Raw genomic sequence first — 17,820 nt, forward strand, 5'->3', positions numbered from 1 at the left:
ACACCAAAAACCACCAAGTCTTAAATGCAGGTTTGTTTTAGAGACTTTTTGAGGATGTTCTTGCTAAGTAAGTTAAGTTTTTCCTAGATGTCTTCAGAACTGACTGGCTTGTCTATAATTTGTTACTAGCTTGTCAGATTTCTCTGATTAAACTAAATATACTAATATTAATAGAAAGCAGTCCTCTGAGCATCTTTTTTTCTCCATAGCCATCAATAAAGCAGATGAACCTAGACAGAATGTCCTCAGGCTTTCATAATAAGAGCCTTAAGCGTACACACAGTGCTCCCAAATTTAAACAACTTATTTAAACCAAATTTAAGCAGCTTACCTTTTTTCTCTCTGCTCCTAAAACACATCAGTCCTAATGCTGCATTATGTGTTCAAGCTACAGACTGTGTGTGTTTCCTAAATCAGTAATAAAGGACAGCTGTCAAATTTGTGACTTTTGTTAATCATCGCCTGTCAAAATGATATGATCTTAATGCTGTGTTTACCGTGAGTGATGCACTGCAGACATTACGCATTTTAATATTCTTCATCTCACATACAACTATTTCCTTTTAGTAATATCGCTGTCATAAAATGTATCTGCCACTATAGAAATTATTCATTCATTTTTATTTATTCAATTATTTTATTTTGCCTTTATTTCTATAGTTAATAGCAATTGAACATAATGCATTTCTATCAAAGCAAAATTGTATAGTTATAAACAGTTATAATGCAATACGAACAACATTCTGTGTGTAGGTGAGAGTAACTGAGTGAGTCATCATTTGATAGGACTATTTGCATATATTGACACATTTGAGCAAATTCAGAATTTTGATCATGAATAATGAGTTTCCTCACTGTGATCCTCATTATCATGAAGCAGGTGTAGAAAATCTTTTAAAGAGCAAACTCATGTATGTGTATAATCAACTACTTAATTGAATATTATCTTAACATTATAATCCATTATAATACACTGTCAAACACAGAGACATGTGTTGCTGTTATGCAGATGTTTGATCATTACCTTTAGCAACATAAAATAACATTTTTGTTGATTGCCTTCAGCTTAGTCTGGAGATTACATATAAGCCTTCATAATAATAATAATAATAATAATAATAATGACTTTAACAACTTACTTTACATTTATAGACATCTCAAAGTACTACAATTAATAAAACTATATAATTAAAACATGGACCTTTTTAAAATGCAAATAAAATATATATAAAAAAAAGAGTTCAATTAAAAACAAAGAAAGGTAAAGACAAGCCAAAACATTTAACACGAGATCATTAAAAACACTGGATAAAAAGTTTGTCAGGCCTGTTTTAAAGCATGCTGTGGTCTGTGGAGCCCTCAGATGTGGAGGTAGAGTGATACCCAGCTGAGGGGCAGCACAGGAAAAGGCCCCTTCTCCTATGATGTGAGAGCTAGTGCTGGGAATGTGAAGATGGTCGCTGTTAGAGGAGCAGACAGTGTGTGAGGGACATTGAATAGTGAGGAGGTCTTTTACGTAAGATGGTGCATTATCATGCAGAAGTGGAAAGTTAGCAGGGAGATTTTGTAGGTGATCCTGGCAGAGACAGGAAGTCAGTTAAGTAAACAAAGAACAAGGGTGATATGTGTTTACTCGCTCTCATCAGGATCCTGGCATCGCTGTTCTGAACATATTGTAATTTTTGTAAGTTCTTGCCAGGATTCCTAAAGAGAAGTGCATTGCAATAGTAGAGTGTGGTGGAGACTAAGGCATGGACGAGCTTTTTTGCATCAGAGAGGTAGAATTTTTGTGTTGTCGAAGTTGATGTGGAGTACCAATTTATTTCACTTCTGGTTTTGAACTGTTAAGGTGAAGGTGCATCCATGCCTTTATCTCCTCCTGACAGGCTGTAAGCGTGGAAAGAGAGGAGAATATGAAAGGTGGAGAGCCTGAAGATGATGAAGATGGAGTGGGTGGGGTCTCAGACACATTGCCACCCATCTTAAAATACAGCTGAGTATCGTCAGCATAACAATGAAATGAGACCCTACAGCTGCTCATAATGTGGCCAAGTGGTACCATGCATAAAATTAAAAAGAAGGGGTCCCAGAACCGATCCTTGGGGCACACCACAGGAGACAAAATGGCTCCTGGCACTCCCAAGAGAGACAAATTCACATCTGTCAATCAGGTAGGGTCGGAACCACTCCAAGGCAGTGCCAGTGAGCCCTGCAAGGTGCTCTTGATGATGGGGAAGGATGCAGTGGTTCACTGTGTCAAAGGCTGCAGAAATATCGAGGAGAATGACATCTGAAGAGGAGCCACCATCAACAGGTCATTGGTGACTCAAACGTAAGCCGTTTCAGTACTATGAGCAGTATGGGAACCAGATAAAAATTTGTCAAGAATGCTATATCCTGTAGGTGTTTTTGAATTTAGACGGAAACTAATTCCTCCAGGATTGCCGAGGAAGCAAAGGTTGGAGATTGGTCTATAGTTTGCCAGGCCTTTGAAGTCTGGGGTGGGTTTTTTAAGGAGAGGTTTTAATATAGTAGATTTCAAAGTGAGAGGAATGTAACCAGATTGGAGGGATTGATTCATTATGGTGGTGATGAGAGGACTGAGGGAGACAATGTTGGCCTTGACCAGGGGTGATTGGAAAGGGGTCAAGAGCAAATGTAGAAGGTTTTACATAGGCCCCAATTTCCAACAGACCTCTGGAATAGAGGAGAAGGGGGAAGGGGTCTCAAACTGTGAACTGAAAGCGAGGATAAGAGGGGGTGTGGGCATGGTGAGGACTGATCAGATTATCTGGATCTTATTATGGAGGAAGGACAGAAATGTTTTGCAAAGGTCGTTCATAGGGTCATTGAGTGATGTTCGCAGCTGAAGGAGATAAGTAATGGTTGGAAAGAGGGCTTTGGAGTTACTAGGGTTATCTGAGATTATAGCTGAGTAAAATGGGGATAGAGAATCTTTGAGGGACCTTGAATACATTTTGTGGTGCTCCTGGTAAACTATCTTGTGGACTAACAGACCAGAGGGTAAAAAGCATCTGTCGAGCACTCAACCAGCTTCCTCAGCTTACAAGTAAGCCATTGATGAATCTTTAGAGAATAGTTGGAAAGGTTGGATGAATCTGTGGAAAAAATGTGTAAGAAAAAACGTGTTTTTTAACAGATAAATAAAATGTCAGATTAGCACAGGAAAAACATTGGCTCACTGTTTAATCTTGCTTGAATTGTGCCTGTTTATCACGTAGCCAATCTTATTTCAGTGCACCACATGTAGCTGCAGTCACAATTGCTATTTTCTGCTGAATTTCTAAAGGTATTTTCAGTCCATTTATTTCCTACATTGTTCTATATATCAACAGCTGGTGTTTCTAAATCCTGCTTAAAATGAGCTGTTACCCCTATTTTTAGAATTGTTTTTATATTAACTGATGCTTTACAAAGTGTTCACAAACACTGTTGTTTAAAACTGCATTTATAAAACTGATATTAGGTCAGTTGTTGGCAGGCGAAATAAGACAATTTGTGTCTTGCTTCGCGTGTGTTTTGTTCTTTGATTTGTGTAGATAGGCGTTCTCCCTGCTTGGATTACAGCAAAAGGAGGAGCAAATATGAAGGTCCTTTTTTAAAGAGCTGTTTTTATGTGGAGGTTCTCAGGCTGTAGAAAAAAACCCTGATTAATCCCAGCCCTAGTTTGGCTCTGGAACTGACCTTAAGTGTTACTTGACAATTGTTTGAAAGGTTGCATTAGGGTTAAGAGCTGTCTTTAGAAATTGGCCTACGAGCAAAAAGGAAATGGAAAGTATGTATTTTGTATGGAGATATCCTTGAAACTCCACAACATCTCGGGTGTTTTGCTTTTCCTAACCTAAAAACATATTTTTTCTAGTGTATTTTTGCTCTTAGCAGATGGCAAAACTTCTCAGGCACAGATTGGAGGTAAGAAAGCAGAGTTTTGTCTTTTTGGACCACAAAATACATACAAACAATACCCAGGATACTCTGCTTTTCTTGATCCTCCACAGTCTGTTTCAAATACCCTGGAATACTATATACCTTCCCAACCCTAGGTTTAAGTTGGGGATCTGGAACAATGATCCTGCTTTCCTTCTCTACTGATCCACCCTTTGAGATTTGCAACCATTCTGATTGTTTAACCTTCTTTGTTTAACACACCCCAGTGTCCAAGACCAGCTTAAGATCAGAAGCAACTCATGCATCTTGTAAAAGAGATTTTAAAAAAACAGAAATCACTTTCTTTCTTCTAAAGGAGTAGGGTGCAGTTTGTTTATGTGCGGTTTCCAGCATCTTTAAACTGGAATGAAAAAGTAGATGTTGGTAAACTGGGCTGATTCAGTCTGACCTTACACTGTGTTTCATTAAGACTTCCTGCAGCTCTCAGATGAAGTATTTGCGGCTCACAGGAAGCAGGTTAATGGAGTGGGCACAAATTGGTGCTTGATTGTAGTTGTCGGTTCTGCTCCTGAATTGCCATCACACAGTTCATGAATTGAACTGTGCGTGGGAGGCTTTGGGAGCGGAAGTATTTTTCATTCTATTTTTTCTTTTTCATGTTACACATCAGGCTAATGTCTATGCAGCCTTTTTGTTCCCACCAGTCTAAGCAAAGAGCTGAAACTACAAAATGGAACTGTTGCATGTTTCTGACCTGTATACCCTCACTGTAATCCCCAGGTTTATTCTGAAATTCAGCTTGTTTCTGCAGAATAGGCAGCTAGAGGATCAACTCTAAGAAGGTTATTTCACTGGGTATTTGAAACCATGGGAAATATCTTCAAGATGAAAGAAGGAAATTAAGTCAGTAGATGCTGACAGTGAATCAATATTCTATCAGAATCCTTGGTTTCTTACTGTAATGTTAAATATCTAGAGAGCTCACAGCAGCAGCATCTGTCAGCATGCATTAATTCATCAAAATGTTTTGGAGATTAACTTGAAATGAACAATACTTTGCAAAAGTATTCACACTCTTGAACTTTTGCCCTTTTGTCTTGTTACAACCATAAACTTCAATATGTTTTATTTCAGTGCTATGAGATAAACCAACAGGAGCACACAAATGTGGACACAGGGATTTGTTTATTTTTTTAATACAATTTTAATGTTGCATCCATTTGTGTCCATTCACCTTTTTGGCACGCCTGGATAAAATCCTGTGTAATGAATTGCCTCCAGAACTCAACTAATGGTTTAACAGAATCCGGCTGTGTGTCATTTAATCTCACAGAAGCTGCAGAAATCCGCAGCGCAGTTTGGAGAATCTGTTGTCAACAACGGCTATTAGTTCAGGACTCCACAAATCTGGACCCTTTTGTATAAATGGAAAGAAGAAAGCTATCGTTAAAAGACACATTAAGTCATACTTGCAATATACAAAAAGTCATGTAGGGGACTCGGAAAACATGTGGAAGAAGGTGCTTTTGTCAGATGAGACAGACATTGAACCTTTTTGACTTGCATGCAAAAGGCTATGAGTGACGGAAAACTCCACACCACACATCTCCCTGAACATATCATCTTCACTTTGAAACACGGTGATGGCAGCATCATGCTTTAGGGATGTTTTTTTTTTTATCAACAGCAAAGTTGTCCAGAGTTGATGTATCGTGCCAAATACAGGACAAACCTGGAAGAAAGTTTTTTAGAGGCTGCAAAAGACTTCAGACTGGAGGCGGAGGTTGGCCGCCCTGCAGGAAAATGACCCAAACATACAACCAGAGCCACACTTTTCAGATAAAACCTCAATACACATTTGTAGTTGTAATGTGAAAAAAGTAAAAAGGTGTGAGGTGTTTTACAAGGCAATAGAATTTGGGACCATGACAGTGTTTTAAAAAAAAAATCATTTTTCATGGGTTTAAAGGCACATATCATCTGCAGTGTGTGGATGGAATAACATACACAAGCACAGGAGCGTTCTCCTGTCCTGTCATTAATGTGTTGATGAAATGGTTTATCAGCATTAGCAGGCGAAGAGGGAAGCTCACCATAATGATGTGCAGGCAATCATTATGTGATTGCCTGCACATCATTTAAATATTTACCCAGGCTGCTTCCAGATGAAGCCCTCAGCTCCCGCTGTACACACTCTGGGTCTCAGAGACAGCTTGATTTCTTTCACAGTCCACAGCAGGAAATGAAGTTTAAAAGGGTAGCTCGTATGGGAAAGGTTTACTGCAACTTGAGCTCACCCTGACTCTCCCTACCCAAGAGAGGAGGAATCTGTTAAAGAGTGACAACGCATGATACTGGCTTTCTCTCTGAGCATTCAATTACTCTGAATGCTCAACTGGTACAAAGTAGCGTTTGCAGAGCAGAGATCAGCCAGCAAGCTTTCACTTCAGAGTGGGAAAAAACAAGGGAAGCGAGGGAGGCTGCAGAGCATGCGTGTCAAATTCAAAACTCAACAGAGAGCTTTTTTACACCCACTCCCTTCCCTCGATGTACAGCCCACCTCACCAAGGTGGATATAAAGGGGAGGTTTGGACTCTATTGGACAGGGTTTTTAAGCTCCAAGCATTATTCTCTCTCTGTCTCTCTCTGTCTGTTGTTTCTCAATCTGAAACGTTTGAATCCTGTCAAGTGTGGGAGTGAAAGTGTGTGAAAGCTAGCAGGACTTGGAGATCAGTAAGTGAGAAAGTCTGCAGGGCATCATGGGAGCTTTAATGGTCATCTTCTCTCTTCAGCCGAAACAAAGACGCAAGCCGACAGGTAGGCAAGATTCAAAGAGGATGATATAGTTAAATTTGAGATGTCGTCTGCTTGCTTTGTAGATTTATTTTTTTAGTATTTGAAAATGTTTTTCTCGCCAGTGTTTGCCTGTAAACGTGGTCCAGAAAGTTCTCTGTTAATCTCGTTTTCTCTATAATCCATTGTTTATTCATTTTGCCACATCAGCAGTGCATGAAATTAACTTGAAATTGCCTACATTTTGGTAAACACTACAAGCTAAACTTGCAACAAGCTACAAACTCGCTTGGCTTTTTCCCCCAATGTGCTTTTCCTAAAGTTGCTTTCACAGTAAGGGCACACGCAGCACCCCAGAGAACTGACACTTGTGTTATCTTTTTGCTCCCTGCGTTATTACAAACAACATCACAGCATGCCATCATAACAAAAGACGTGGATGTTCGGTCTTCATTAAAGAACGATAAAAGATTTAGTGGGCAGCCAGCAGACAATAACTGCCAGGGGTTATATTTAGTGGTGTGGTGGGGAAAGACAGAAGAGAGGAGTCTTAAAGGACGGTAAATCATATCTCACTCGGGGATTGTTGGAGAGCTTGAGAGCAAAATGAATGAGGGACTCTGTAAAACTCAGTGAAGCAATAGATCAGAGCATACGGTAATGTGCTATGTAAGCATATTTCACAGAGATCTAGAAAGGAGAACATGGAATACAGAAATAAAGTCCTACAGTGGGCTTCATTAATATAATGTTCTGTAGTGTTATTCATATGTATGAAGCAGTTTGTATACAGTATATAGTAGTTATATTTATTTCATGCTTCTAATAAAATAAAACTGATTGTTTTCTGACCTAAAATGGTGGTTCATATATCTATAATGTCACTAAATGAAATAAAGCTATTGTTGCCAATTAATCACAATGACAAATGTAAAAGTAAATTCTGATGAAAACGGGAGTCAGAATCTCATGGTGTTATAACCCAACATGAAAACAGTGTATGCTGTGGTGTATTAAAAAAAAGACCTGTTAAAAATAATAACAGATGTATGTAATCAAAGTGTTGCATGGTAACAGCCAATGAAAAAGGGTGACATTAAAAAAAACACTAAAATTCAGTTATAAAATTGATTAAAAAAACAAAACTATGCAAATAATAAATACAAAAAACAAAATTACTGTTGCTTAAACTTTACCAACTGTATTATAAACTCATAAGGTGAGATGATACATATTATCCCTGTATTTTGTTTTCACCAATAGAGCAAACTGATGTTGGTATTGCTGACTTCTACAGGCAAGTATCAGTCGGGTGTTAATGTTAACCCTGAGTAAAAGTAAAAGTACCACAGTTCTACAGTATTGCAGTACTTCATCAAAAACTGTTTGAAAGAACTTGTCTAGTTCAGGTTTCACTTGTCAATATGCAGAGATTTTTGTGTTCGCCTCAAGCTAAGGCGGTACTAAACAAACATACCGTTGTTTGTTTACAAAAATTAAATCAGGGTTTCATAAATCTCACTCTGGATTTAATAAATTCTCAGTTCAGTGTGGAATTATTCAGTTCAGGTTGACCCAGCTCAAGTGTTTTGGATTTTGCACCAGACAAAAGGAAAAGGTCAAATATCTCTTCAGCTTAGCACCAAGAGGAAGCTCCGTAGAAAGGCCAGTATTGGAGCCATTAGCGACTAGCAGCCGGTTGTTGGATTCTCAGAGTGGTTACAGATTATTTGTATCTTGTCTCTCGCAATTTGTTCTTCATACTTAGTGCTAAAATGCTGTGAGATAAATGATTTAAAAGCAGTAATGACTTCTAAAAGTAAACTAAAAGAGATATATTGATATTGATTAACTGATATTATTGATTATATTCCTGTAATGTCATTAAATGGCCAAAAGCTCTTTAAGGCATAAATTGACATCATTGGAACAAACAAAGGTATGTAGGGAAGGGCAATATTGTATTTAAGTAATTTTGGCATTTTTAGTCTGCTCATAGTTTTCATTATGAATTGTGTCAGTAATTCTTTCAAAATGTGTACAATCAAAAGAAATAAATAGCAATACAAGGGTTGGGTACATGGGTTGGTTTCAGGTACAAAAATGACAATGCTTGGGTGTGAATGGGTGTCTGTCTTGGCAGCGGCCACAGCTCTTTTCATAGTAGTGCAGTATATTTTTCAAAGGGAAAAACATTTAAAACACAAGTCACAACTATTACTTTAAATTGATTAAATTGTCAGATATTTTTGTTACATTCTTAATATTAATTTATAGTTATTCAGAATTTGATATGGAAGATATTCAGGGGTTGGACAATGAAACGGAAACACCTGGTTTTACAATAATTTATTAGTATGGTGTAGGACCTCCTTTTGCGGCCAATACAGCGTCAATTCGTCTTGGGAATGACAAATACAAGTCCTGCACAGTGGTCAGAGGGATTTTAAGCCATTCTTATTGCAGGATAGTGGCCAGGTCTCTACGTGATACTGGTGGAGGAAAACGTTTCCTGACTCGCTCCTCCAAAACACCCCAAAGTGGCTCAATAATATTTAGATCTGGTGACTGTGCAGGCCATGGGAGATGTTCAACTTAACTTTCATGTTCATCAAACCAATCTTTCACCAGTCTTGCTGTGTGTATTGGTGCATTGTCATCCTGATTCACGGCACCGCCTTCAGGATACAATGTTTGAACCATTGGATGCACATGGTCCTCAAGAATGGTTTGGTAGTCCTTGGCAGTGACGCACCCATCTAGCACAAGTATTGGGCCAAGGAAATGCCATGACATGGCAGCCCAAACCATCACTGATCCACCCCCATGCTTCACTCTGGGCATGCAACAGTCTGGGTGGTACGCTTCTTTGGGGCTTCTCCACACCGTAACTCTCCTGGATGTGGGGAAAACAGTAAAGGTGGACTCATCAGAGAACAATACATGTTTCACATTGTCCACAGCCCAAGATTTGCGCTCCTTGCACCATTGAAACCGACGTTTGGCATTGGCATGAGTGACCAAAGGTTTGGCTATAGCAGCCCGGCCGTGTATATTGACCCTGTGGAGCTCCTGTCGGACAGTTCTGGTGGAAACAGGAGAGTTGAGGTGAACATTTAATTCTGCCGTGATTTGGGCAGCCTTGGTTTTATGTTTTTTGGATACAATCCGGGTTAGCACCCGAACATCCCTTTCAGACAGCTTCCTCTTGCGTCCACAGTTAATCCTGTTGGATGTGGTTCATCCTTCTTGGTGGTATGCTGACATTACCCTGGATACCGTGGCTCTTGATACATCACAAAGACTTGCTGTCTTGGTCACAGATGCGCCAGCAAGACGTGCACCAACAATTTGTCCTCTTTTGAACTCTGGTATGTCACTCATAATGTTGTGTGCATTTCAATATTTTGAGCAAAACTGTGCTCTTACCCTGCTAATTGAACCTTCACACTCTGCTCTTACTGGTGCAATGTGCAATCAATGAAGACTGGCTTCCAGGTTGGTCCAATTTAGCCATGAAACCTCCCACACTAAAATGACAGGTGTTTCAGTTTCATTGTCCAACCCCAGTATATATGGTCTATAGGAGAGTAAGAGAACATGGGTGATAGAGATACAGCAGGAAGTTAAAGAAGCATCCTAATAAGTAATTTTAAACAACTCCAAAAGACCAATAGCTGCTGCTACCACAAGTAAAATTATAGATAAAAAAATCAATATGGTAGTTCTGTGAGCACAGTTATCGTCACAACCTGAAGAGGATATACTGTACATTTGTATTTATTTATGTGCAACAATTTTGGCTGTAATCCTAAAACTTTAAGGCAAAATCAGCCTAAAATGACCTGCAGCAACAAAGCATAATTGAGTCTGGATTTGTAGATGGATCAGTGACCTCAGCCTTATATCCAACTCCACAATGTCAGTCTTCGCACAAATTATATTTTCTAAATTTTTGCAATTGCTGTCACATACTACTTAATACCACGTAAACCATTTTATATAAGGACAAATCATAATGCAACTCTATAATAGCTTGCAATGCAACGTTTCTACCCACTGTGCTTTCAGTTTATTTTTCCTTGCTACATTCATCCTTGTGAAAAGAAATAATAATGGTCCAATAAGCACCTACTCAAACGGTAACCTCCTCGAACTCTTCTGGCTCAGCAGTGAGTGCTTCCACAGTGCATAAAATGTCCCGAAGATAAGAGACCTAAGGGCGCTGTTGTGGTGCTGTGATGGGTTTGTCCTTGTGCTTTCAGTCATCTAAAATGTCTTGCGTTTTGGTTGTTGTTGGTAGCTGTTATGAGCTGAAATCTGTGTAGGAGTAGGAGAGGTACACTCAGCTGCTCGAATGGAAGCAGCAGAACACTAAATACAGTATGAGTCACTCTGAAATGTTGTCAGTCAGAAGCAGCTGCATGGATTTTGAGCAAACTCTGAACTTCTGGTTTTATTTTCTCGGGTAAATTTTGAACAGCATTAACTCAGGGGGGTGATTGGGATGTCCAGTTTTACTGCATGTTGCTGGCCTCCCTCTCCTTTCAGGCCTTCTGGTGTTTACAGGACTGATTGAAGACTTTGGCCAACTGCAGCGAGAGCAGCTGTCACTTTAAAGGTAGCCATCGCACCAATTTCCATGTTCACTTACAGCCCCATCTGATCACATAAAAAAAGGGCCTTGGAAGAATACAACCATCGGCTGTTATGTAAGCTGTTCCTGACCCTCTGCTGAGTAGAACCACCACAAATAAAGCAAACTGAACTTGCTGTATTAACTCAAGCTCTTCATTAATTAAATTACAGTCAATTATTGCTTTGCTCAAGCTTAAAAAGACCGCAAGTCTCTCAGTCAAAGGCAAAGAATGACTGTAAAATTTAAAAGTGATTGTCTGCCAAAGGCACTTTGAATTTATTTCATTAATTATTCTTCCAATCCATCTGTGATATGCAACACTGTTCACAGAAATTCTCCTCTTGTTCAGAAGTAATTAGAGAGAACAGTTAGTATTCACATGGTAATGTATTGTTCATCTCCCAGCAGGTACTAGCCTATTGATACAAATCATATCATTAACTACTGACCAATGAGATTTGCCCTGTGGAATGGTTGTTGATATGAGGAATGTGTTTTTTACAGCTTTGTTTCTGAATGAATCATTAAGCTGGCCTGCTGTGCAACCATTTGTTAAACACCAATTTTCGACGGTCTTTCTTGAGCTAAGGCGTACATATACTTTTTTTAAAAAGCTGTCACTGCTTGGAAAAAGTCATGTTATTTGCCAATGTGGACATGAAGCATCTGTATTTTCTGTTTAGGAGCCTTACAGAAGTATTTAGGTCCCCTGAAAGTTTTAAACAAACTCCAGTGTATTTCACTGGGATTTTGTGTGAAACCAAAAATACCAAAATAGAGCATAATTGAAAAGTGGAATGACAATTATACATGAAATATGAAAGTGTCCATGCATTTTTATTCAGCCCCCTTTTCATCTGATACCCCCTAAGAAATCCAGTGCAACACATTTCCCCAAAAAGTGAACAAATAATGTAAATTTTCAGTAGATAAAGGATTAGTGTTGTGGAGAACTTTAAAGCACAGTTGAGTTATAAAATGGTATCTAAAGTTTTGAACATCTCACATATCTCTGTTCAGGCTATCATCTAGAAATAAAAAGAGTTAGTGGTGTTCTGATCGATTGGCCACCGATCATTATCTGGCGATTTCCGTTAAAATGTATGTGATCAGTGTATGCCGATCAATGTATTTTGCTGCCGATCAGAAAACCCGATCACCTGTACCTCATACTTTGCAGCCTGCAGAGGTCCTGTGTGCAGTGTAGTGTATCTCCCCTTTCCTCCACACTGCGCAAGGCATGGCAGCAAATCCTAAAATAAAAAATAAAAAAACAGCCGTGTGGAACTTTTACAGAGTGTGAGTGTGATGTAACCTTTGTATCCTGCGACATGCAACAGAAAAACTCCTCGCTGGCAAAGCACATCAAAATGCTTTAACACAACAAATTTAAATTTGACATTTAAAGAACAAGCACTTGGCAGATTATGGTGTGTTTTCGAGGCTCAGTACGGAGAATGAATAGAAGATGGAGCAGTCAGACGGCAGTTACCGCAGCCCACAAATGCTAACACTCATCCGTATGAGGGTGACAGTCGGAAGGTTAAGCAAATACGCCGAAAAATGCAACTTAACTTTGAATGTTTTCTTTTTTACTTTATTACTTTATTTAGGCAATGTTGTGAGATTTATTTGACTTTCTGCATTATTTAGCATGTTGAAAGCCATAATGTTTTCAATCTGTTAAAAATGTATTACTGATAGCAGGTTTTACAGTTGTCCTTTTAACTGAATAGTTGCTGCTTTGTGCATGCAAGTTTTTTTTAAATTTCTTTTCTCTTGAAAAAGTAAGGAAAAACATGTTTTTATCTAAATGAAGGTGATTTTATGGTTCCCTTTTTCAAGCCAGTGGCACTTACAACTAAATCGAAAAATTTACAGCCATTCCATATAATTGTATCGGTGATTGGCACTCATGGATTATCGGTAGTATGTCACAACTGCAAACCTACCAAGAAATGACCATCCACCTAAGCTGACACTTAAGGAAAGTAGAGCATTAAACACAGAAGCAGTCAAAAGGGAGTCTCTGGAGGAGCTGCAGAAATCCATAGCTTATGTGGGAGACTCTGTTGACAGGACTACTCCACATATCTGGCCTTCACAAACAAATGACAAAACTCTTGGGGTAAAAAAAACATACAAAATTAGTTTTTGGCAAACCATAGGTTGTATAGGGAACTCTGGCCAGATGAAACCACAATTTAACTTTTTCACTTACATGCAAAACGCTATGCATGGTGAAAAACTGAATCTGACTGCACTGTTCAATGATTAGGATTAATTGGAATGTATGTACCTGGCTTTTGTGAAGTGCCTTGAGACGACATGTGTTGTGAATTGGCGCTATATAAATTAAACTGAATTGAAAAACTGACACCCATTGTAAAAAATGGTGTTGGCAGCATCCAACTTTGGCGATGCATTTCTGCAGCAAGGACAGAAAAGCTAGTCAGAGTTTATTCAAAGATTCTTTGACAAATACAAGATAATTCTGTAAGAAAAAAAACACTTATTGGGCTGATGAAGGATTGAGATTGGGGCAGAGGGTCACATTTTAGCTGGACATGAGCCCTAACAACAGCTCTGTAAGCCAGAGCTAAAATGCAACCACAACTGTCCAAACGTAGATTGAGCAAAGAGGAATGGGCAAAAATGTCAGTTCCTAGATATTTAAAGCTGGTATAAACATACTGTGATCTGAGGGTTAAGTTGCAAAAAACAGAGCACCTACAACTTATTAAATCAGCAGTCTGAATATGAATACATGGCTTTTAGTTTTCAGATTTTCATTTGCAGAAATTCTGCAATCATGTATAATTGTCCTGACACTTCACAGTGTATTATATACTCACCGGCCACTTTATTAGGTACACCTTGCCAGTACTGGGTTGGACCCCCATTTGCCTTCAGAACTGCCTTAATCCTACGTGGCATTGATTCAACAAGGTACTGGAAACATTCCTCAGAGAATTTGGTCCATATTGACATGATTACATCACACAGATGCTGCAGATTTGTAGGCTGTACATCCATGATGCAAATCTCCTGTTCCACCACATCCCAAAGGTGCTCTATTGGATTGAGATCTGGTGACTGTGGAGGCCATTTGAGTCCAGTGAACTCATTGTCATGTTCAATAAACCAGTTTGAGATGCTTTATGACATGGGGTGTTATCCTGCTGGAAGTGACCATCAGAAGATGGGTACACTGTGGTCATAAAGGGATGGACATGGTCAGCAACAATAGTCGGGTAGGCCGTGGCGTTGACACGATGCTTAATTGGCACTAAGGGGCCCAAAGTATGCCAAGAAAATATCCCCGACAACCATTACACCACCACCACCAGCCTGAACCGTTGATACAAGGCAGGATGGATCCATGCTTTCATCTTGTTGACGCCAAATTCTGACCCTACCATCCGAATGTTGCAGCAGAAATTGAGACTCATCAGAACAGGCAACTTTTTTCCAATCTTCTATTGTCCAATTTTGGTGAACCTGTGCAGATTGTAGCCTCAGTTTCATGTTCTTAGCTGACAGGAGTGGCACCCAGTGTGGTCTTCTGCTGCTGTAGCCCATCTGCCTCACGGTTCGAAGGTGTTGTGCATTCAGAGATGCTCTTCTGCATGCCTTGGTTGTATCAAGTGGTTATTTGAGTTACTGTTGCTTTTCTATCAGCTCGAACCAGTCTGGCCGTTCTCCTCTGACCTCTGGCATCAACAAGGCATTGGCCCCCACAGAACTGCCGCTCAGTGGATATTTTCTCTTTTTCGGACCATTCTCTGTAAACCCTAGAGATGGTAGTGCGTGAAAATTCCAGTAGATCAGTAGTTTCTGAAATACTCAGACCAGCCCGTCTGGCACCAACAACCATGCCATGTTCAAAGTCACCTAAATCACCTTTCGTCCTCATTCTGATGCTCAGTTTGAACTGCAGCAGATCGTCTTAACCATGTCTACATGCCTAAATGCATTGAGTTGCTGCTATGTGATTGGCTGATTAGACATTTGCATTAACAAGCAGTTGGACAGATACAGTGGCCGGTGAGTGTATATTGTTCTGTGTGGGTCTAGGACATAAAATCCCACTACACTACACTGAAGTTGTGGTTATGTGACAAAAGTTGAAAAAGGTCAAGGAGTTTAAATACTTTTGTAGGGCACTTGAAATAAATTTTGAAGGGGGTCAGTGCAGTTTCTTTTCTAATTTTGATTTTATTGATTTTTGGAACATGTAATGTTTGCCCTTTTGAAAGGAGCTCTATCATCACTTTTTAGGTTTTCTGATTGATAAAACCCTCATTAAAATCAAGAAAAGTAGTGACACAGTGGGCAACTTTTTGATGCACCTGGGGTTTATGTCAGGGACTTAATTTTAAACATAAAATAGCTAGCTATTCATCATCTTCTCTCAGTAACTGCATCTGCACTCAAGAGTGTTTGTTGTTACTGCGACCTGATAGAGTATGGTGTGTTAACGTGAAGATTTTAAGTTTCTGACCAACCGGTCACCAATTAGGGCCAATCAAGCTTAAGACTTACCCATTCCAGTCAATCTCTAACACCAGGTTTTGGAGGCAAATCTGTTTTGGGTTCTCTAGGGATGTCCCAATCAATGTCACAGACTTACACAATGCGTATGTGAATGCAGTAGTTATTAAAACCCTTGGCATGTACATCACTAAAATCTCAGTAGCTGTGTAGAGTTGGAAATGTTCAAATACATTTTTTTTTTTTTTTACATTGCAATGATACTCTGGGCCACCACTTGGTATTTGAAATGTATCACTCATTCCCCTAAAGCACAATAAGGATGGTCTACTTAGAAGTGATAACAGCACAGCACAGATGATTTCTGTGGGTGTAAGAAAGTGGTCTTGGCTGCCTCCAGACTGAATTTATTGCGTATTAGCGGAAGTAAAAGTGAATCATCATGAAGACCGTCCACTGCTCCTGAGGATACAGTCCTGGTGTGATCAACACTATAATGCTCGTAATGAAAAATAACATGTTATTGCAGTTTAAATAAATTCAATCTGTTCATTTGAAGATGTTGCCATTTCTATGCAGACTTACTGCAAGTTTAGTTTCATTTAGATTCAGTGTTTCCCTACAGCTACAGATTGGTTCTCAGGAAACTGAATGTTTGAATTGACTGCCTGCAACTAGACAGCACTGAGTATATTGGAGACACACACTTAACGTTTTTTTCTATAAACCATGACGTATTTAAATGGGGAACATTAAAATGTCTTACTACCCGTAAGTTGAAAAACATACAATCTCAAACACTTGAGCGATGCCCTATTCCTTCAGGATGGACTTTCAAAGGGGATGTAGTCAATGGATCTTTGCACTTTTTTCTCTCTGTCATTGGATTAACTAGCAAATGTTTTCCACATCAGTTGTCAGTCACAATTAAGATAAGGACAATGTTGTGGAACAAATAAACACACAAATTCACACAAAGACTCAGAGGTGCAAATAAAAACAGATAAATGGAGGAATAAATAATTAAATATAAAATATTCACCAACATAAATAACAGATAAATGGAGGAATAAATAATTAAATATAAAATATTCACCGACATAAATGCAAGTTACCCTGTTACTGCAGTTTAATATTACAGTTGTACCACAATCTTCATATGTAAAAATATAAAAATGCATATTGGAGCATTTCATCAATGTAACCGTTTTGAACAGATCTCCATCCCCTTGTGTTATTTTTGTCAACTTAAAAACCATGTTTTCATTTAAAGGGCCAACCCAACTCTAAAGTGTCTGCTTTTTTGTGTCTGTATGTAAACACCAAAGCAGCATCGAAGCAGCTCTGGTTATGACTGTCTTCATCACCCTTCAAGTAATAACTCTTCCACCCTGGCTGATGTACAGGCAAATCTGAATATCATGAAAAAGTAAAAAAAAAAAAAGTTACTCGTTTCAGAAAGTGAAACTCATATTATATGGATTCATTACACATACTAAAATATTTTTAGCTTCTTGTAATTTTGATCATTATGGCTTACAGATAACGAAAACCCAAAATTTTGTGTCTCAGAAAATAAGAATATTGCAAAATAGTTAAATATGGGAAATCCATGGTGTTGCACTCTAATCAGCTAATTAAAACCTCTTCAACCAGAATTATACTTTGTTATTTCTACCTTATGCTCTACGTTTCCTTAGTTAAATATAGACGGGTGATATCCTCTGAAATGTCAGAATCTTGGTTAAATGCTGATATAAACCATTTCTACAACCACCAAACACAGTTAAAATTACAAACAGTTTAATCAGAAAGTAAACAAACGCCACAAAATGCTACAATGAAAACCATTGCTGAAGGAGCTGGTTGTTCACGGAGAGCTGTATCCAAGCATATTCATAGAAGGTTGAGTGGAAGAAAAAGTGAGATAGAAATGGAATATCCACATTGCTTATATTCTAATGTGAGGTTTCCACAGTGAGTAA

At 38.8% G+C, this 17,820-nt stretch overlaps 1 protein-coding gene across 5 annotated transcripts in view; it reads left to right on the top strand.

Annotated features, from left to right (window-relative positions):
• kcnip4a (potassium voltage-gated channel interacting protein 4a) overlaps positions 1-17,820 on the top strand; it is a 205,081-nt gene that overhangs the window by 107,391 nt on the left and 79,870 nt on the right. The window contains exon 1 of one of the 5 annotated variants that reach the window (XM_047385325.1): positions 6,440-6,726. The exons of the other annotated variants lie outside the window; for them this stretch is intronic. Coding sequence (XP_047241281.1) covers positions 6,669-6,726 — 58 coding nt within the window. The 5' untranslated portion in view covers positions 6,440-6,668. Of the gene's footprint in view, positions 1-6,439; positions 6,727-17,820 lie in introns of those variants that run through there. 5 annotated transcript variants of the gene reach the window in all.

Source organism: Girardinichthys multiradiatus, chromosome 14 (genome assembly GCF_021462225.1).
Source record: "Girardinichthys multiradiatus isolate DD_20200921_A chromosome 14, DD_fGirMul_XY1, whole genome shotgun sequence".
Taxonomy (NCBI): domain Eukaryota; kingdom Metazoa; phylum Chordata; class Actinopteri; order Cyprinodontiformes; family Goodeidae; genus Girardinichthys; species Girardinichthys multiradiatus.